At 38.0% G+C, this 21612-nt stretch overlaps 1 protein-coding gene and 1 long non-coding RNA gene across 9 annotated transcripts in view; one reads left to right on the forward strand and one right to left on the reverse strand.

The window, feature by feature from the left end:
* The window catches only part of USP34 (ubiquitin specific peptidase 34), a 113497-nt gene that overhangs the window by 29476 nt on the left and 62409 nt on the right, over nucleotides 1-21612 (forward strand). For 6 of the 8 annotated variants that reach the window (XR_008436571.1, XR_008436570.1, XR_008436575.1 and 3 more), the window contains 9 exons: nucleotides 6679-6871; nucleotides 9683-9744; nucleotides 16152-16233; nucleotides 16326-16418; nucleotides 18370-18495; nucleotides 18838-18967; nucleotides 19532-19567; nucleotides 19833-19963; nucleotides 20410-21026. Coding sequence is in view for 1 of the 8 variants with exons in the window: in XM_053974731.1 (XP_053830706.1) it covers nucleotides 6679-6871; nucleotides 9683-9744; nucleotides 16152-16233; nucleotides 16326-16418; nucleotides 18370-18495; nucleotides 18838-18967; nucleotides 19532-19567; nucleotides 19833-19963; nucleotides 20410-21026 (1470 nt within the window). In the remaining 7 variants the exon portion in view is untranslated. The remainder of the gene's footprint in view (nucleotides 1-6678; nucleotides 6872-9682; nucleotides 9745-16151; nucleotides 16234-16325; nucleotides 16419-18369; nucleotides 18496-18837; nucleotides 18968-19531; nucleotides 19568-19832; nucleotides 19964-20409; nucleotides 21027-21612) is intronic. The other 2 variants (XR_008436572.1, XR_008436576.1) reach the window with 1 other exon arrangement.
* LOC128805800 (uncharacterized) lies at nucleotides 10268-13126 on the reverse strand. The gene is made up of 4 exons (XR_008436577.1): nucleotides 11854-13126; nucleotides 11601-11753; nucleotides 11294-11466; nucleotides 10268-10344 (listed from the first exon to the last, which is right to left on the reverse strand). It is a non-coding gene; the product is annotated as an uncharacterized LOC128805800 (long non-coding RNA).

Genomic DNA, 21612 nt, shown 5'->3' on the forward strand with positions numbered 1-21612 from the left:
TTCAGACCCTGAGTTTGAACACAGCTTCACATTCTGATGTTCTGGGTTTCCAGCTGGCAGGAGCTGAAGTGTGATCAAAAGTCTACTGGCACTTTTATGTAGCTAAATATATCCATCCCAAAGATTTTCTTTATATCAAGCTGTCTATCATGAAAATAACACTTTCAAATTTAAGTACTTGTAAGGGTATTTAATTATACAAACAATTTGTTTTTATTGGCTTTCTCAGGACAATAGAAACATTTCAGTGAGCTGCTGATGAAATTATCTCTGTGTGTGGATCTGCCTGGAGGTGGAGGGGTGTGGTCACAGCTAATTCCCATTCCAGTGGCCCAACATAAAATTTTCCTGGTGCAGGCCTCTGCTTTTGCATAGACCCACAGCTCCTCCAAGGCTCTGGGTTTCCCCTAAATAATATTAGAAATGTGCTTATACTGCTCATAGCAAAAAATGGGCCTTTACATGTTATTCAGTCTTAACTATATCAGTGTAAAATAACACTCAACAAAAATAATTACACTGGCAACAAACAGGCTCCCAGAACAATGAGACTGGGAATTGTTTCATATTCTAAAGTGGTCTGGTTTTATATTGACTGTAAAAATTTAAGTACTGACTTGGCTGTTGATCTGTTTGCTGGACTGTGGTTTCTACTACAGTGATACCAGCAGAGAGAAACGTATTTTGATCTTTTATTAAAACACATCACTCTTGAGTTACAGTCCAGCTATGTGCACTTCTTTAATGCTGATGTGCTATCTTTGAAATCTTCCAAAGGTAATTATTAATCATAAGGCAGTCAAGAGAGGGCAAGCAGAGGATTTTCAAGTGCTTTTCTCTGTACATATTCCATTAATGGTTGTTGGTGGACCTGGAAATTTGGTCACGAGCCTTCCCTGTCTTCTTACAATGTATGGAAATGAAAAAGAGCATTGAGGGATCAGCAATTAGAGTCAGACTGATAATAAGGAACTACTTGAGGGAGACAGAATAACACATCCTGTAGTTGCTGCTGCTAATGCTTGCTTGTCATCCTGTGATGCTTAAAACATTTTCTCTTTTATAACTGTAGGTGCAGTTGGGGTCACTGGAATGTATAGAAGATTTTTTTTTTTTTTTTTTTGGGTCCTCATGTCTTCCTCTTTACCCATTAGAATATTTGCTTTGCAGTGTGATTTGTCAGCAGCTTCTTGCCATAAATAATGCCCCTGATGTCTGTTTGTAGAATTTACAATAAGTTCACATCAATCAGAAAGATTACATTGACACAGGATACATCCATGGAAAACCCAGCTTACAGCAGGAAGGTGATGTTCTCCCAGTTTTTATTTTTCACAGCTGAATCCTGATGGGTTCTGAGGTTTCTCAGTGTTATGCAATCCAGAGCTTTTTTAGTGCAGATTTACTTATGGAGTTCGACTGAAGCTTGGAGGCCATATAACAAAAATAAGCTCTGGTACTGTACCTTTATGTGGCACAGAAGTGAACACAGATGCCTTCAGGGAAGGATGACTTCCCTGATGGATGCAGCTCACCCCATGTGGTTGTCAAACTTACAGATCTTGGCTTAGCAGCTTGGGTCTCTGGGTCTTCATCTGCTTTTACTTCAGGAAAAAGACAGAAAAAGGGGGACACAATCCTGGGCACAGCAGCACAGCACCTTTTAAAGAAATGCTGCAGAGCTTCTGCTGCCCTGCAAACTACAGGGGTTTGGAGAGGGTTATAGTCCAGAAGGAGCTCCTGGGGCTCTGATTTAGTTCCAGTTGCTGCTCCTGTAGATTCCTTGCAGGAAGTGCCTTTTGCACTTCTCTCTCAGCAAGAGAGATCACCTGACTGGCATCTCAGCACCACTTTGTATCATGTTATAGTTACTTCTACAAGGAATGGATGAAGGAAACAGCAAAGTGTGTATTTGTAGAGAGAAGACCACTGCTAGAATTTCCGGAGATCGTGGACACAATCGTGTCATTATTGCTGCCACTAGAAAAAGATTAATAAATGTTATTTTCTGCCTGGCCAATGGAGCACAGGCATTAACATCTTGCCTCTGAAGGGCCTGTGTTTTTAAGTAGTTTAGGAAAGAAATAAAGGATTAAATTTAAAATTACATTAAATAAAATTTACATTTTTCAGTAAGGAAGCAAAGTAATTTTGGCCTCCTCAGTAGGAAGCTCTTACTGATCCTAATACCTTAGAATTCTGCATTTAAAATTGCAAAATTCCCATTAAATGAGACTTCCAAAAGTGACTCAAGAAAATAAGTCCTGACGTACTGCAGTTATAAATGAGGGTGAATTGATGATGTCTGTTTATGAGCAAAGACATTGGTTCCATGTCTTCTGCCTCAAGATCAGAGATGAGAGATGCTCTGTAGGGTTCCAGATCTTGGATGTCTCAGGAGTGCAGGAGCTCTCAGCAGTGGTGTTTTGAGGACAGTGTTTTTTCAGTGGTGAGGCTGTTGACTGAAAGTGCCATGGAGAATTCTGTCCTACAGAAAGTGCAGCAGTACCACTGCACAGGAGCAAGTTTTGTCCCATCCTTTTTCTGCTCCCATCCCCTTCTACCTCTACCCTGCTTGGAGATGTATCTGGAGACATTTTTTGTGAAGGATTCTGTCTCTGCCCCAGTTAGGCAGAAACAGAACAATCTGTGCTGGAGCACATTGAGAGGTAATTCCAGGTGGCAGTGGCTCCTGGGTGGCTGTGGCACAGGGCACACACAGTACTGGTATATGCAGAGAAAGTAGAAGCTCCAAACAATTCCTGATCCATTATGCTTCCCATAGAAAATGTGGCTGAAAGAATTCAAATTACTCTCCTATATTAAAAATATTCATCTTTAATATGGGCTTTATGGGAGTACCCAAGATCACTCCTTGCTCCTACATGGCATGAAAACCTTTTGTAATGAGCCTTGAAGGTTTTAATCACACAAAAAATATTTGCCTCCTCCAAAAAATCTGAAAATTTAAAGTAAAAAGAATAGATAAATCAGAAGACAATAACCAGACACTTCAGGAGAACTGACTCATTCTGCTGGATGCCCTTTTGCAGCTGTGGTCCAAAGGAGTCAGATTAAGGGAAAAAAGATGATTTCACAGCTGAGTAGCTGAAGTCCTGAAGTATGTGATTGTAGGCATTGCATTAGCATGGAACTGCATGTTTAAAACTGAACTCTCTCTGTCCCCAAATACAGCAAAGTGAAATAATTTAAGTAGGTTAAAACTGATATTTAAACAATTAAATGTAGGTACTATATATTAAGTATGCCAGGCTGGCAGGACAGGTCCTATAGTATGTGGAGTATCCTTTCTGCAGATGCATAAAAAAGTTATGTTTTACTCTGAAAGTCTCATTTAGGCAAAAACTCCAGATTAAATAGATTACACAGGTCCTGGAATATCATTCATCTCTTCCTTGAAGACACAATGCTCATCAGACTCAAAAAGAAAAAAATGTAGGAATTAAAAAAATAGTGAAGGACAGAATGGAAGCTATTATTAAGCCATTATAGGAGTCAGTCACACATTCCCATTTCTATACTGTCTATACAATTCTGATCATTCCATCCTGCAGATAATAACAGAACTACCTTGGTGGTAGGAAGGGTGACAAAGAAGCTGGCAATAAAAAATTTACATTGAGAGGAGGAGAGACTGAGTCTAGGAGGTTTTTTTTTTTTTGTGGTTTTTTTTTGGTTTTTTTTTTTTTTTTTTTTTTTTTTTGTTTTTGTTTTTTTGACAGGGCAATTCATATCATGTATGAATGATATGAAGATATCAAGTAAGAAATGGTAATTCACAGGTTTTTAAAAAAAGGAATGGAGAACGTGCCACCCAATTGTCAGGTTGCAGATGGAAGAAATGAAAGGAGTTTGTTTTTCACTCAAGCATAATTGTCAAACTGACTGGCACAGGTTAATGAGAAAGCCAAAAGTATAAATAGAAAGAGATAAATGAATTCACAGTAGTAGATGGGTTCTTCCATTTTTTTATACATGGGATAAATCTTTAATCTGCTTTTAGAGGGGCTATTTTGGGTTAAAATAGACCTTTTCCTTGCTCCACTGTTCTTACATGAGGCAATGCAGCAAATTTACAGGTAGTCAGTGTAGGGGAAGGTGTGAGTTAATTGCCAGTGCTAGGTAAAGATCTATTCTTTTGTTAATAGTAATGTTATACCTCTAAAAATATACAGTGTTACTGATGCAGACAGGTTTAAACCATTCCATCTTTCCACAATAAATAAAAGAGGTGTGGCCTACTTGGCAAGTTTCTGTGGTTTTAATCTTCATAGTAAAGATATGATCATGTTTGATTTATGACCAGTGTAGTACTGCCGATAAATTTTCTAGTGTTGGGTGCTGTTACACTTCTAAAGAGAAGTTTGATGTCTTCTGCTTCTTTTTAGGTTAGAAAACCCTGTTGTGTTAAAAACTGTGTGGTAACAAGTACTCTGTTCTCTGTAGCTTGCTTTAGGACCTGGGCAAAACAGAAGATACTGTTAAAATACTTCTGTAGCTATGAAAATGCACCTACACCATAGTTCCACTTACTATAAAGTGCAATTTTTTAAAAAAACACAGTCTCAATACAGAAAATATGACACAAGTCTGATTCAGGTTCAAAATGTGGATGTAAATGTGAATTGTATAAATGAAAGTAGGTTTAGACTGATAATGTTGCATTAAAATAAGAAATGTTCTATTTTATAAACTATATTAATGTAGTTGCTTCACCAAACTTTGTAGTGTGAGGAAGATTTCAGGTCCAAGTCCTGTTATAGACATTGAGTGAAGCCACCAAAGCACCCTTCCTTTGTGTATGTAGGTGTGTCCATGCCCCGGCTCAGTGCATGCAAACACTCATCTGTCCTTTTTAAAATGAGGGAGTTCAGGTGATGTGTTTGGACATGTCTGAGATCTTTAGAAATGCTTCACTAAATGATTGAGTCTTGAGTTGATGGGAATTATGGACATGGAAAAGCTCTGGGAAACAGACCTGATGAGAGTTTGCATATAAAAATGGGTCTGACATTGCTGAGAGTCATTGGATCATGAAGGTTGGAAAACACCCCTAGGATGGGGTTCAGCTTTTGACCCAGCCCTGTCATGTTCACCACTAAACCATGTCCCTAGGTGCCACTTCTGCCCCTTTTTTGAACATTTCCAGGGATGGCAACTCTAAATCCCACAACTCTGTACCTGCTTAGGGTATGGGAGCTTAATTATGGCCTCCATTCTTTCATTCACTGCCTCTCCCATAAAAGAAATGCTCAGTATTTCATTTACTGTTGGCACAGCTGGACAGAAATGCTGGATGTCCCTGTCAGTAGGGCAGGACATACAGAATGGTGGCTGGAACAGAAGCGCTGTCATTACTATTTGCTGGTGACAAATACCTCATTTGCTAATCACAAATGACTGACTGTTTGGTGACGCAGACCAGGACATCATCTCCTCAGAGTGAAACTGCTCTCACCTGTCTGCAGGTTAAGGGCATGTCACGGGGTCTGCTTTGCTGCTGTTTTAATGAATGTTCCCTTTCCATCCCTACTTTGCTTCTGTTCATAGCTCATAGCACAGAAGCATCATTTTCTTGCTGGGACTTGATTTCCAGTGCTCCACACAAGAAGACAAATTTCACAACAAAGAGCAGGGAAAGATCTGATTGCCTTGGCCTGGAATGGTCCTGCCTTTGTCCTCCTGTTACTGATCTGTGATTCCTGTCTAAATCTCCAGTCTCTGGGATTATTTGCACTGAAGTCTCTTTTCTCTGTTTGACAGTGTTAAGTATCATTTAAGTGTGTTTATTGTAAGGCCTCTGCACAAGAGCTGTGGAAAAGAACCATCCTCTAAATAAGAATCAGAGCCTGTAATTTTGCTTTTGACAAAAAGTACTGATGTTTATATGATGTAAATGCAAAGGAATGGTGCATAAATCTGGTTAAGTGTAGTTTAATATCTCACATGTTTTTTAAAAGATTCATGCATCTATTTGGCCAGTCTCCAAGGAGAGATCCAGGCTTAGGCTGTCAAACAAATGGATTTTTAACACATTTCGGTGTAGTTAAATCTAGTTTGGATGTAGCTGAAACTTCAAAACCCTGAAAAAAGCAGAAAAAATTAATTATGCTAACTTTGTATGCATGTACCTTTCACTGTGCCATCTTTAATGGCATCAAAATAAGCTCAGGAAGGCTTGTTTCTAAACATTTTTCTGTTACACATTCAGTTAGAAGAAATTCTCAGTTGTGTTGGTGTTTTGTATGTGAATTTTACAGGCACTTCACTACAGATTTTCTGTGTATTGGTCTTGCTTAGGTAAGACTGAGGTTCCACCAGGTTCTGTACATTAGTTTTTGTCAGTATTTTTTATGCCTTCCATTTGCAGAGAGTATTTATATTGCAACTCATTGTGCAGGATTAGAAGACTGCAAGAGAAAGGACTTAACCTGTTCAAAGTTCTTTAGCAATTTACTTACTTTGAAAAATACTATACATATTTCTGGGTTTGCTTGGTGTTTTTCATTAATGGGTGCCAACTTTTAATAGTGATATTTTAAGACTGAGTGATCTTAGAGCTATTAGAAATCCATCTTTGCTATAATCAAGATGGCTCCAGGAATATTCTACTTTGAATCATACCCTGCTTGTTTTTGCATTTGTAATTTCTCCCAGGTATTTGTGTAAACTGTCAGACCAGGAGTTGCGGCAGAGCGCGGCCCGGAACATGGCAGATTTAATGTGGAGCACAGTGAAAGAGCCCTTGGATACAGCCTTGTGTTTTGATAAAGAAAGTCTTGATCTTGCATTCAAATACTTCATGTCACCAACTCTGACAATGAGATTGGCTGGGCTGAGCCAAATAACAGTAAGAACTTCTTAAAAATATCAATTATGTTTGCAGAAAATGTTTCTTGTTTCGCTTTACGATCTACAGGCTTGTTTTGGGGGCTTTTTTTTAAGTGTGTGAAAGCAGCAGGATCCTCTTACATGCAGCTTTAGGAAATGACAGAGTGAGGGTAGGGTTTGCTGGGAGCTGACTCCAAGTGGTGCCTGTGTTGTGCACCATACGGAACTGACTCACATTACCTGAACAATTCACGTGCTAAACAGCACCCTTAGAACTGTGCTTTGTGACAGCTGGGTTGAAATGGAGCCCCTTGCCACAGCAATATTTGGTGTTGAGAAAGGCTTTTAATCTGTTTGCATTTTCAGCTTTCAGCATCTTGACCCTGCTGCAATTAGCTGCTGCTTTGTATTGCACAAACCTCGTTTTCTGTTTGTTAGTGCAGTCTGCTTCTCCAGAGAGAGCATTTCTGCATTGATTAGTAGAAGGTTGAATTGAAGAGGTAAATACATACAGCATCTAATATAAAACAATTAAAACTAAAAAAATCCCTATCTTTCTCTTTCCCATGGAAATGTTCCACGTTGCGCCAGGCAAGATACATTCTTGATTTGTCATTGCTGTCTATAACCATAGAGAAACAGTCCCACAGGAGGGCAAAAGTGAAGTTTTTTATCTGTCTGAGCCTTTTCAGTTTTGTGTTTTCTGAACATGTTTGGCCTTCTCTCTTCTGATGATGTGGTGTCACTGAGTACAAGTTTACTTAAACTTGATTTTGCTTCTCACTGTAGTTATAGATAGAAGTACCTTCAATTTAATAAATGGCAATTTAAAGAGATCTGTAAGTACTTTTAATCAGATTATTGCTGGCTTTTACCTAAAGTAAATATTTATTTACATACAGGTAACTTACTAGGTTGTAAAAACAGGCTGTGAACTACATCCACCACTATATAATTAATCTTAAAATCTATTTCCACTTTTGCATAGTTCCAGCTACATTAGATTTCAATTCCTATAAATGCTTACCTTTGGTTTTATACAATTCTCCTTGATCAGCTACCAGTGTGTATTTTTTTGTGTATCCTTGCCAAAACAAAGTCTGAAAATGAGAATTCTTCAGCTGCTTTATTTTTTCAGGAATCTAGCTTATTTAAGGGAGTGTGAAGTTGGGTTAAGTAGTTACATGATTTCACCTGTTGTGTTTGATGAATATTGCTGTAAAAATGAGATTTTTTAAAGAACAGACTTGTATTACCAGAAGAAAAATTTTACAGTATTTTTAGATTAAAGCAAGTAGATTTCAGCTTGTAAAAATTGAATATTGTAAGCTAATTTATGCTGATAAGTTACTGATTCTGTTTTTTTTATGTGAATAGTCTTTAAAACTGCTCTGGAACAGTTGAGACAACTTATTCTGCTTTCTCATTCAAATCATAGAAAGTTTTATTTTTGTTGCTACCTTGTTTCTCTTCCATTTCATCTCTCAGTCACCTGTTGAGGTGGTTCAGCTCCAAAATACCTTCTCTGTCTGCTATTGCCTCACAAATAGAATGTTATTTTCCTGTCCTTTGGTGCCTGGCTCTGGAGGTGAGCCCAGGAACATGCTTCTTAGTGCTCAGCTTTCTCTGCTGAAGCCTTTCTACCTTTATGTCCTTTATCACTGCCACATTTGTGTTGCATCAATTGAGTGTCTGGTCACAGGTGCCTTTAGTTCTTACCATGTTTTATAGATAGTAAAAAATGAAAAAGGGTTTTTTCCCTCTGGCATTCCAGGAAACAAAACTTGAATTGAAAAACCTGTTAGGAGGTGAGGGAGAGCAAGGTGTTGCAACACTGCCCCACGTGTGCTTTGTCTTGTGCTGCTGGGGCAGAATTCTGAGAGTTTAGTTGAAGTTATTGGAAAAATTGTTTGCAAATCCCAGTATGAAAAAACAGTCTTTGTCAGAATTGCTTTGTAGAAGGATTTGGTATGGGAGATACAGATCAATGGTGAGTCAGGATTTAAAACTGGTGATAGGAACAGCTCAATTCTCTGTCACTCTTTCAAAATATTTTCATTTAGAGGTGAATCTTAAGAAAAATCAGTGAGCTTCCACTGTGTTGTCTGACCCAGTTCTAATTTCCACTCCTAAATATGTTTCATTTGAAATTCTCTATTAGTAACCAGTCTATTAATAATTGTGTGGTCAGGCTCTCATGTCTTACCAATTTCAGTGCATGTTTACCATTTTGGTTTTTCAAAACTGTTTTTTCCTCCTGAAGATGGTTGAGATTGGACACAAATAACCCTGTGTGAAAAGACTTGAGAAGTCTTTACACTTTACAGACTTACTGAGAAGATTACTGAATTCACCTGAATTGTAGAGTGCATGTACTAGACTTGTTTCAAGAGAGTAAATATTTTGACAAAGTTATGCAACAAGTTTAATTTTAACTTCAAAAATTCACATTACTGTGCCTTTTTTTTTTTTGAAAATAAGATGCCAAGTAAGCTCTATTATGTAATTTAAAACATTTTTTAAATGTTGTGTACATGTAAAGAATTGGATACAGAGCCATTGATGCTGGGGGAAGAAGTGGAAAAGAGATGTAAAACTTTGAGCAGGCTTTTTTTTTTTCCTCTGTAATGTCTTAATTTAAGAGCTTGGACATGTTTGAAAGCTTCATTTCCTGTAAAAATCCATGATTTTTGTTCTCTAATTCTGTCTAAACAACTTACTTAAAAACATATAAAGTCCTGTGGTATCACTATTTTGAAATATAAGAAAACTGCCTCACCAAATATTTGGATGAAATTGTAATTTTTTTTCTTCCTTTTTCTAACTATAGAATCAACTTCATACCTTCAACGATGTGTGTAATAATGAGTCATTAGTTTCAGACACAGAAACGTAAGTAGGAACCTTATTCTGAATACTTCAAGTGTTTTATATGATTGCAGTTCTTCTCTGTTGCTGCTATGGATTATACACAGTGGGGGAGCAGTGATAATCCTAGACATTTATTAGAAATATTCTAATCAAGGGGTTAATAAATAGTTTTAAATAATAACTGTAAAATGTTTCTAAATGTTTCAGGATTTTTTTTTTTTCTGTATTATAATATAGAATCAAGGTAAGCTTTGGAAAAACGTAGATACTGAAATAATAAATACCTATAATGGCCCATTATTTCCATGGTGATATATAAATAAGAACCAGCTAATTCGTATCTAATTCATATAATTTTTGCCATCTTCTCATTTCTCTTATTTTTTTAACCAAGACTTGTATTGCCATCACTGGCTCCCAAACTTGTTAGTTTTCCACCCATTTTGTGAGGCAATGCTATTGTTGTTGTCTTTTTCCTGCTAAGTCCTTACTTGTATAACTCAGGTGTGTTGAACAATTTTAAAGGACTCACATAAATCTTCAAGGAGATTCACCTCTGGGATTGTATTCCAGTCAGGAAATGTATTCACTTCTGTAGTAATTCTAAACTTAATGGTAGAACTGTCAAGAATTTAAATAAAAAAGTATGTATTTTGCTACATGAAATAACTGTTCTTGTGAAATAACAGGCAAAGTGTGTAAATTGCAGAATTTTACTCATAATATACTTGTTAAGTTTCTCTTGGGGGGTGATGTACTCTGTTTACGTTGGGAGCCACAGACACACACTCTCTAGTACTTTATTAATGGGAAGTCTCTCACAGGAGCAGTGTCTTGCTTTTGTCTGGATAGTTTTATTACAAATTGCATTTTAACACTTTCTGAAATCTGGCTTCAGTCATGACTACAATTCGGGCAGTTTCATGCAAAAAGCACCTTAGATATTTGAAGAGAAATTTCTGGGAATGTGTTACTATTTTAAACATAAAGAACCAGAATTTAGGGCACTTTTGCTTTTGTGGAGATGTGGAAATACCTTGGGAATAAGAAATAAATAGTAAATACTGCAGGAGGGAAACATGTCGGGAATGTGAGGTCAGCTGGTGTGTTTCCTACACTGTCCTCCCAGTTCTTGGTGTGTTGTTACACTGGGACGGACAAACCTCAGATTTATCCAGTTCTTCTCCTTCCCTCACACTGAAAATCTGAAACAGAGGTCAATTTTAGGTCGTAGTAACATTAACCAAGTGATTGTGCCAGTTAAACCTGATACAAAGCTGTTTGATTTTCTGTGTCAAATGTAAAAAAGAGAAGTTGCGATGGTAGAAAAAGAGAAGAGTGGTTAAATTTCCCTGCAGAAGAGTAGATGTACTCTGCAAGAGCATCAGAGTTATTTTAAAGCTGAAGGAAATTGTCAAATTCTCCTTTGGGATATTACTTTCTTGGCAGGGGCATCTGTAAACAGGCTGTCATTTGAAAGGAATGCAGCACGAACAGAAAAGGTTCTTTTCTACTTTTATAGCATGTGATTTTTAAAAATATCAGAATTCCAGTTGTTCTGGTGTTTTACCTGAAAGATTGGTTGCAAACCAGTATCAAACATTGCTGCTCATCTTCAGATAATCTTGTGGAATCACTGATGTCTTCCAGCCAAATAATGAGAAAGGGCTGGAGCAGAAGGATGGGGAAAATGTCTCGCTTCTCCAGTTTGTTAAGTACAAAGCTTCCCTCTCATTACAGACTCTGCTCATGAGAAATTTTTGGATGAAAAGGCATTTAGGGACTTGGCAGTGACTGAATGAGCAGCAAAAGGAAAGCTTTTCATTCCTGTGTTGTTTCCTTAGGGGAGAAAGGAAGTCTTAAGTTTTATTTTGTACCTTTGTAGCCTCTGCAGATTTGCCAAAAGAAGATGTCCTGCATTATGTCTGGTCATCCCCATTATATGTTTTGACTTTTCCAGATGCATTTGGAACTGTCAACCTTTGGGATTTCTCCTTCTGTATCTTGATAAGGTGGGTTTGCGGGAGGTACTTTAAAAAAAAAAAAAGCATTCAGTTAGTCCTGGCTCTTCCTTGTTTAGAATTAATATCAGGATTTTTTAGCAAATATTTTGCAATGGTAGCTTCCCACCTTTATCCTCAGCACTGCAGTTTTTCCATGGTAAGACAAGCTAAAGCATCTTCTGTCTAGGAAAACACTGGATTTCACAAATTGCACTCGGGAGCAGCAGAAAGCTGACACAGAGGGGTCTGTTTTGTAGCTGCAGGTGTTTGTGTGGCTTTTGAGATTTCATTTCCCTGCCTTTCTCAAGGGCTGAGGCTTTGTGCTGACCGAGGACGTGCATGCTCCAGATGTGGGTAATGTCTCAGCCACTCAACTTCATCATACCCCTCAGAGATGGACTTCTAATTTAGCTGTTCCTGGCTCTAAAGATAGAACCAAATTCTTTGCAGTCTGAGGTACTGAGGAGTGTGAAATCTACTGAAGCTAAAAATAGCAAGCCTGAACAGAAGAGGCTCAGAGTCTTTGAATAAGTTATTCCTGCAACTGTTTTGCTGATGTCACTTAGTGAAAAATGATGATGCTTTTCAGGAAGTGAAAGATACTCTTTTTTTTTTTTTTTTTTTTTGGTGTTACTTGGACCACAAGAGGAAAAAGTGTTGGTCTTTTCTTTAGTGAGGACACTGTCAGCTTCTGGAAATAACATGTGTAAAGAGAGATTTTGTTTTGCTCTTCACTTGGCAGGCATCCAGGTATTCGGGTTTCAGGTTCCAGGTTGACACTGAGGCAACTTCCTGACTCATTTAAAAACCTCAATTAGCCTCACTTGAAAAGCTTCCTACAGAAAAATTTCAGGTGTCCAAAATTCCTTTCATCTGTGAACAGAAAGAACTGGAGTATTGCTTCTCCTTTCTTTCCTTATTTATTGAGATACTCAATTGCAAGTTCTGTGTTGCTTTTTCCCTTCACTGCAGTGTTTTACCATATGTTAACTCTTGCTTTCTCCATTTTTGTCTGAGCTTACTGACTTGAGTTTCTGGCAGCATTATTTAAACACTTCTACTCTCTCTACCCCATTTCAGGGATCTTTTCAGATTTTCTCTGGGAAAAAAAAAAAAAAAAAAGTGAATTTTTTCACTCAGCTCACTAATGTTTCTTTCTTGTGGCCCACACAGCAGTTAAACAAATATTCCAGATGATGTCAGAGTGGTGGTTTCAGAACCTGCAGAGCATAAAAGCGGAAAATTTGTGGTCAGAAGCAAAAGCATGTGCTTGAATGTGTGTTGAGAAGGTGCCTTCTGTATCCTCTTTGCATTTCTGATCCTATATAGTTGAGATCAGGGTTTCACATCTGTTGTTGTGTTATAGATCCTATTTCAGTGATGTTGTCAAGAGGTGTTAGTGTTCCTCCCTTGCAAGCTGCCAGTTCCAGAGCTGCATTTTTTCCTTGGAGCTTCACGTTCAGTGACGTCGTGGACTTGCTATTGTATTCCATCCAGCTCTGAGCTGGTGTGTTTTTGTAGCTTAGATTAAAATACTTCCAGGACTTTAACTCAGTCCTTTCATAGAGAGGTGTTCTTTGATCTACCAGGAAAATGCATAAACTGGAGGATAAGAACGAACAAAATTCAGTGCAGTTCCAGACATCAAGTTATATCACCAGCTGCACAGTTCCCCCTCTCTTCCTTGCAGTCTCATAGAATGCCTGGGGAAACTCATGTCAAAAGTGCTTAAATTACATTTCTTGGAAGTAAACCAGTTATTTTTGACAGACATGAATTATCAGTGAACTCACATCAAAAATTCTGCAGAGAAATGGATTGTTATGTACATTTCCAGCGTGAGAGAGATTTAGAGACAATTAAACCAGAGTAGCTGCTACCTTTGCCTTTTTATTCTTTTCTCCTCCCTCAGCCACAACACAGAGCCATAGAGAGTATCAAGTTCTTTAAATAACTTCTCCTATTGCTATCCAGTTATTAAATCCATGATAAACAGCTACTATATTCCCAAGGTGAATTTTCTTACTCCTAAAGTCTGTCTGATTTGGATATCTAATTTGTAAAGCCATTCCTTTTGCTGCTACTTTGATGTGAGAGGGAAAAGCACATCTATGCTTTGATCATAATGCATGATTTTCACTCTCACCATTTCCTTTAATACAAAAGAGTAACTTTTCAGGAAAACCTTTACTGAAATGGAAGTGTTCAGGAAAGAAGACAGACATGCTTCATTTACACTGAAATTTGCTTTTTTGGTGAAGCCTTGAATCTGATCTTGTAAATACATTCCTTAGTAAATCAGAGAACTAGACACTTTGTGGGAGTAATAACTTGATCATTTTAAAAGGTACTGATTGCTGTGCCCTCAGCCAAATTTTCTGGGAGGAGCAGTTCTCTCTGCTGGGAGACACAAGGGCTTCATTTTGCCTTGCACAAGGATCCTCTTGTTTTTGGTCACCCTCAACAAATCCATATCAAATGCACATTTACCTTCAGAAATCTGAGATGTTGTTTTGCTAGAGTTGAGCTCACCAGAAGGATAAAGAGTTTGTTGCTGCTGAGAATACATCCATTAAAAAAGACATTCCTTCAAAAGAATTATCTGTGGTTTTTCAGAATAAACATGGTGTGAATTAGAGACAGAGAACTACCATGGTAATTTAATAAAATGTGAAGGAACTCATTCTGGAGGAGAGCTTTTGTTCTTTCCTTTGGAGTGGTTAAAATGTAACATATGACTGGATACAAAGCCTAATGGGTATTGTGCCATGAACAGAAGGGTTTGGATAAAGAGACCCCATGAGGAATGTGTCCTTTCATACTGGCATTGCCAGTGAGCCTAGCAGGGGTTATTTATCTGGGATTCCTTCTCAAAGCTGCAGGCTGAAAAACTCAGATACAAGAAGAAAGGAAAGGTCTTCCTTCAGCCTTGGTTAGCCAAAAATCCAAGCCCTGGCTGAGTTAGAAATGTGCATGTGCCAAAGTTTGGTTTGAGTGGGCATCTTTTTGTTGTGGGGATAGTTGGGATTTGGTTTGGTTTTGAAATGAGGCTCTGTGGGAAGCTAAAGACATCTTGGATTCATGGAACAGATGTTATCTTTTCAATCCCTCTTTGAGCAGATCCTCTGTCAAACTGACTTTACAGTGTGAAACTCATTTATTGATAAGCCATAAATGATAACTGTTGGCAAGCTTTTGTACCTTGCAGGCCAGTCATTCCTTAAATGTTATGGGACATTATCTTTGAAAGTGTGAGAATATTTGATTCCCAGTGTCGTGGAATTAGAAGAGAACAGTCTAGAAATGATGTAGAGTAACAGGAGCTTTGCTCCTTGAGCTCAGCCATGAGGATCAGGCAATTCAAAACAATTGAAGCCGTGGCATGTGCCCCTGAGTAGTGAATCCCGTTTGGAAAACCTACAAAGGCAATCTCTTTTTACCTAGAGAATCTTGGTTCCTCCTTGAGGGTGATAAAGATTGGCAGTCCTGGATTTTAATAATGACCATAAATGTGGCATAAGCAGAAGTGGTAAAAATAACTCTTCCTCAAGTCCTCTAAGGCAGCCCCTCCCTCCATCCTCTCCTCCCTGTGAAACACAGCTCTGTTAATCCAGGGCCATTCAAACCAAAAGCTGGGCTTTAAATACTCTGATGTCCTGTAATTGCTTCTGGTGCCAAAATCAGGGTAAACAAACATTTGCTTGAAGAGAGGGAATAAAAAGGAGTTTATGCACTGCTTTGAAGACAGGGCAGTGCTTTCTGGAAGTTCAGCTTTTGTTTTGGAAAACTCAGTTTCCTTGTCCTGGTCAGTTTGAATATTTGCTTAAGGAATGGCAGTGGGTAAGTTCCCTGTTGGTATGGATGAGCAGAATGAGAATGGATGAGAATTTGGAAGTATCTGTGTGCTGCATGTGTTTAAGTATGACCATGGCCAAAATAGTTTGGGAGAGTTGCTATTTGTGTAAGAGAATCTAAAAATATATGCATGACTTCCTTAAGAAAATAGTTTCTGTCACTCCCACCTTTAGCTACATTTCAGTACTTCTGAAATTCCATGATAAACTTGGATTAAATAGCAGTGTCAAAATCTTACCTGTGAGGTCTTTGGAATTGTTTGCACGTGGTCTGTTGCACCTTAACTAATGAAATTAGTAGAATTCTTGATTATGTTTGCTGATGATCCAGAGGGGAAATGTTGATATTTGGCATTAGTCTTCCAGCTAAAGAAAAAAAAAAAAAAAAAAAAGAAATAATTCGCTTCCTGCTTGGAAAAATGAACATTGACCATGGTTTGTGTTCAGAAGGTTTTTGTGCCCTCACTACAGCTGCAGATACCAACTTGCAGGATGTGCTGTGCTAAAGGAGAGCAGAGAGTGAATATTACAGGCAGATCGTTTTATATTTCCACTCCTTTTTCATCTCCAGGTCAATTGCAAAAGAACTTGCAGACTGGCTTATCAGCAACAATGTAGTTGAGCACATTTTTGGACCAAATTTACATATTGAGGTTTGTATTTGATTATTATAAATTTGGTATAAACATGGAGCATGAACTTGTTGTTCTAGTAAATCTTTCCTCACTATGTTCTCACTTTGCAGATCATCAAACAGTGCCAAGTGATTCTGAATTTTCTTGCAGCTGAAGGGAGACTTAGTACTCAACATATAGACTGTATTTGGGCTGCTGCACAGGTATATATTGAATTTTTGTAATTGCCGGAGTGATAAAAGAAAAACAAAATAGAAAATAAGTTGATTTTGTTTCACATTCTTAAAGTTGAGTTTTTTGCATTTTCTTGGCTGGCTGAGTGTTTTGCTGACCAAAATGTCAAGTTAGGTAACTGCCACAGTTACTGGGTTATTTATTAGATGCAAAAAATCACCCTGGATACTTTTATACAAGATAAAAAATGAAGTTGTATAGCAAGGACAGAGTGTTTTCACTGAGAATGGGGATGAAGTTTGTAGTGTAGTTGCAATATTTTTAGTATTGTGCTAAATTGCCTTGCTCCTATGTATTGTAGCTTCCATTTCTGGTACTCCTGGTGGGAACAATCAAGGGAAAATTGTGGCAGTGAAGTTTACAGCTGTGCTCCTCTGCTGCTGTTAAAATCTATAGAAGGCATTGAAATTTTATTTTTTGCTTGCTAAAGCTGGCAACTCTGATAGGCTTTTTGCCTTCAGAAAGATTTATTTGTGTGCTACTTTTAATGGGTCGCTGTGCTTGTTATTTTAGGTTGTGACATTTTTTATTTAGGGAATTTGAATACAATAGGCATGAGCAGGCCTAGGGAACACACTGTTATAACAGGTTAGAATTTAAAGAGGGTTTTTTATGTGTTCAATATTCCTTTGTCATTTATTGCAATCAAACAGTACTGAACACACATTCTTAACCAGTGTGGTCCATTGTCATTAAAACATGCAGCTGGAATGTTAATTAAAGGCTCATTGGAATAGCATTTGCTCCACCATTTTTCTGTGTCAGAGTAATTAATAATTATTTATTTTACACTACATTTTAAAGCAGTATTTTCACTTCCTTGATGTTTTCACACAGTATGTCACACACTGTTAGACCTCTGGATTTTTTCAATGTATTTTATACTGCTTTAGGAATAATATAATTACCTAATTTTGATAATGCTTTTACAGTTTAACTGTTCATTTTGACATAGTGATATTTTCACAATATGTTTGATACCAGAATTAAATATGTTGTGATTACTTCCTGTAAAAGGCTTAAACCTCTAATGTTCTTTAAGAGGCGACACCTTTAGACTGAAAGAACAGAAGGCCTTAAAGTGTATTTTCCACTTTTTAAATGAGCTTTTAGACAAAAATTCATCTTCCCTAAGTTGAAGTTATCACAGGATGTTTAAATGCATCTTTGTATAGAACCCATGTGATTTCACTGTGAGAGTTGGTCTGTACACAGTAAATTGCTGACATTTAAATTTTAATGCCAGGAAAACAAAATAAAATAAATAATGAAAAAAACCCTTTTGAGGTGCAAGTGTGGTAATAAAAGTAATAATTTTTTTCTAGAAGTTTCCTGTAACCATTATTTTAGTTTTTTAATAACAACATCCTTACAAACGTAATGAAACTCTTTTAAGTGGCTGTGAAAAGCAGCATTTAACCAAAGAGGAGTCATCCAGGAGCACTGTCACTTTCATGTGGAAATAGAGTAGTTAGCTGAACACACTGTCATATTTTTTGACATCCATCACTGGAAAGACAAAAGATTTCTTTATAATCCTCACACAGTCTGTTCCTGAGTAGTCTTCATTTGTATTTACTACTCCGAATAAGGTAATCATTGCAAATACTGCTTCCCTCAGATTTAGCATATAAACTTAATGTTTTAGAAGTTATATTTAAATTCAAATACAAAACAAACTTCCAGTTCTTCTTTTCACCTAATCTCTCAGAACTAGAACTAAGGAAGGAACTGTTGCATTTGATTTGTACAGGCTTTAGAGTGTCAAAATTACTTAAATCAAAATTGTGAATCTGCTAGAGTTTGAAATTATTTGACAACTGCTCCTGAGAATTTGTAAAAATATGTTTATTTGCTGCAATATTTGATTTATTTGTTTGTTTTGCTGTTCCTGTTACCTTCTCTGTTCATACCTTGTAGCTGAAGCACTGCAGTCGTTACATACACGACTTGTTTCCTTCTTTGATCAAAAACTTGGACCCTGTCCCACTTAGACACCTCCTTAACCTTGTCTCAACTCTTCATCCCAGTGCTCACACTGAACAGGTAAAGACAAGGCCAGCAGTATCACTGGCACGAGAAAAGCAATTAAATGAGAGTGTTAAACAACCATAATATATTTGTTAGGTAAAGCTGTCATGTTTCTTCAATTGCACCTTTCCTGGCTTTTGAAAGATATAATTTTTAGAGATTACATAACCACTGATGGAAGATTTTAACTTCCTGTCTGAAGCTAAAATGTGTTTCACACAACATTATTTAGTTGGGTTGTTTATTTTGATGAGTTTATTTTGGTGAGCTGTAGTATTGGCCTAGAGAAAAATGAACAGTGGATCTTTCTATTCAAAACCTGCTGTTAATGGGACTTTTCCCTGGTTTTCTTTCCAGACCTTGTATTTGGCATCCATGCTGATCAAAGCCCTGTGGAATAATGCACTGGCAGCTAAGGCTCAGCTGTCAAAACAAAGCTCCTTTGCATCTTTACTGAGTACTAACCTGCCCATGGGAAACAAAAAAGGTGTGTGGTTTTCCAGTAGATCTGGGAGTTAAATTTGGAATTTTCATAGTCTCCATGTTGAGTTTGGACAAAAAGCAGGTATAGAACTTTCTCTTTAAAGTATTTTTTAAAAGTGTTATGCTGGCATATATTTCCAGCAGAACTTGAGGCTATAGATGAAAGCATGAAAAGTCTGTGAGTGCTTTTGGAAAGCTATGTGTTTCAGATTCATTCTGTTTGTATAGCTAGAGTCGTCTGTATTTTTCTTTTTTCTTCTTAATTCAGAAAATTATCCATAACTATTCTTGTTCTACTGTACATGTGTAACTTAATAGCTGCACAAAATCTTAGAAAAGCTTACTTATCTTTTAGCTAGTTTTTGGTATTACATGCTGTTTCTGATTTGGTGGTTTTGTTTTTTACTTGACTGTGTATTTCCCCAGCCATTACAAAAGGTGCTGCCAAGCCATTTTATTGTAGTTTCCCTTTCTCTTCATACTGCTGGCTTTTATGAATCATTGACAACTATATGCTGACAAAATGATTTGTAGTCACTTATTTTTCCATCCTGCTTTTTTCCTTCAGAAGAAGAGGAGCTCAGAAGAGCAGCCCCTTCCCCGTGTAAGTATAGTTTTAGTTGTACATCACAGTCTGACTCATTTGATTCTACAGTGCTTATAACTGTGGCAAGAAGAGACATCAAAATACAAACTTTTTAAAATGCTCAGTGTTCTAAGTGAAATTTTTAGTGTTTAGGTACACATAGTTTAAGTTATATCCCTATTTGCTGGAAGAATGCTCAATATTTAAGGCAGATCTATGCAATGTTGTTACATTCCAGTAATTACCTGTCACAGAGTAACTGGGAAATGTGGTTTTGAATTAGGGTCACCAGCAGCAAGCCCTCAAAGTAGTGACAACAGTGACACCCATCAGAGTGGAGGCAGTGACATTGAAATGGAGGAACAGCTGATTAACAGAACAAAACACGTCCAGCAGCGACTTTCGGACACAGAGGTAGGAGTGTGGGTCTGACTCTGGGAACCATTTTGTTACTGAGTTGCCTGTTACTAGCTATAAAAATGATGTTTTATCTGTACTTGTTTCAAAACCACCTCAGACAAATGTATTCCTGCATTTAAATAGTGTTTCAGTTGGGTTAATCTCTTAGTAACGGACGGCAAGACATAGTCACACTGGGGCTCTGTGCACATGCAAAGTCTGCACATACATCCTGTTAGCAACAAAGGTAATGCAGAAAATCAATTATTAAGTCTGAATCTTGCTTGGAGCATTTTGTCATCAGCAACCAAATTGAGAAAGAATGAATGGGAACTTGTGGATGTGACACATTTCCTCCTAAAGGAAGAATGATGCTTGAATGATGATGATGATATTAATTATGTATTTCCAGTGGTACTTTATTTTTCCACCAGTCTTAAAAAAACCCAAAATAATTTCAGGAATCCATGCAAGGAAGCTCTGATGAGACAGCCAACAGTGGTGAGGATGGCAGCAGTGGGCCTGGGAGCAGCAGCGGCCACAGTGATGGATCCAGCAACGAAGCCAACTCCAGTCACGCCAGCCAGTCCGCCGGCAGCCCCGGCAGCGAGGTGCAGTCAGAAGACATCGCAGATATCGAGGCTCTCAAAGAGGAGGAGGATGAAGAGGAAGAAGACAGGAGTCACAATCCCCAGAAAAGCAGCAGGAGCGCAGATCTAAGAGGCAGAAAATTGGAATCCCAAACGGGCATTTGCCTGGGAGATGCCCAGGGGGCGTCAGAGAGGAGCGGCGCCAGTAACGGGACGGGCAAGGAGCACGTGTTCAACACGGACACCGTACCACCTGTGGATAATCGCATCCACATGCTGGAAACCTGTCCCCACACTGAGGATGCAGAGCATGACATGGCAGGGGAAATGAGCACTGCTCACATTTCACAAGGCTCTCAAGATTCTTGTATAACTCACACAGGGGACTTCCTCGGGGAAACTATTGGGAATGAGTTATTTAACTGTCGACAGTTTATTGGGCCCCAGCACCACCACCACCATCACCACCACCATCATCACCACGATGGGTAGGTAGCTTGGCATTCTACAGAATTCACAGAATGACTAGTTTGGAAGAGACCTTAAATTAGATCATTGAGTCCAGTCCATGCCCCAACACCTCAACTAAACCATGGCACTGAGTGCCACATCCAGTCTTTTCTTAAACACATCCAGGGATGGTGACTCCACCACCTCCCTGGGCAGGCCATTTCAGAACTTTATCACCTTTTCGGTAAAAAACTTCTTCCTAATATTCAACCGATATTTTCCTTGACACAGTTTTTTCTGACTCCTTCCATAACAGAAATAGAAGTGGTAGCAAAATCCTCCATCTGGGCAGAAATTGGTGTATGGACATTCTGCTGTAGCTCAGGATAATTTCGTCTTGCAGAGATGATTGTTATCACAGACAGTTACAGAGATATCTGATTTGTTAATGTCTGATTAAAGATTTCTCTTAAGTTTTGGTATTGAATAAATAAGACAGCATTTAAGAAAATGTTAAAAATGTTTTGGAAAACGCTGCATTTAGTTAACATTAAGAAGCCAACACAGTCATCATGCTAGTGAGACCTTCAGTTTATTTATCTGTAGTTGTTTTACCAATTCATA

This window comes from Vidua macroura, chromosome 3 (genome assembly GCF_024509145.1).
Source record: "Vidua macroura isolate BioBank_ID:100142 chromosome 3, ASM2450914v1, whole genome shotgun sequence".
Lineage (NCBI taxonomy): Eukaryota > Metazoa > Chordata > Aves > Passeriformes > Viduidae > Vidua > Vidua macroura.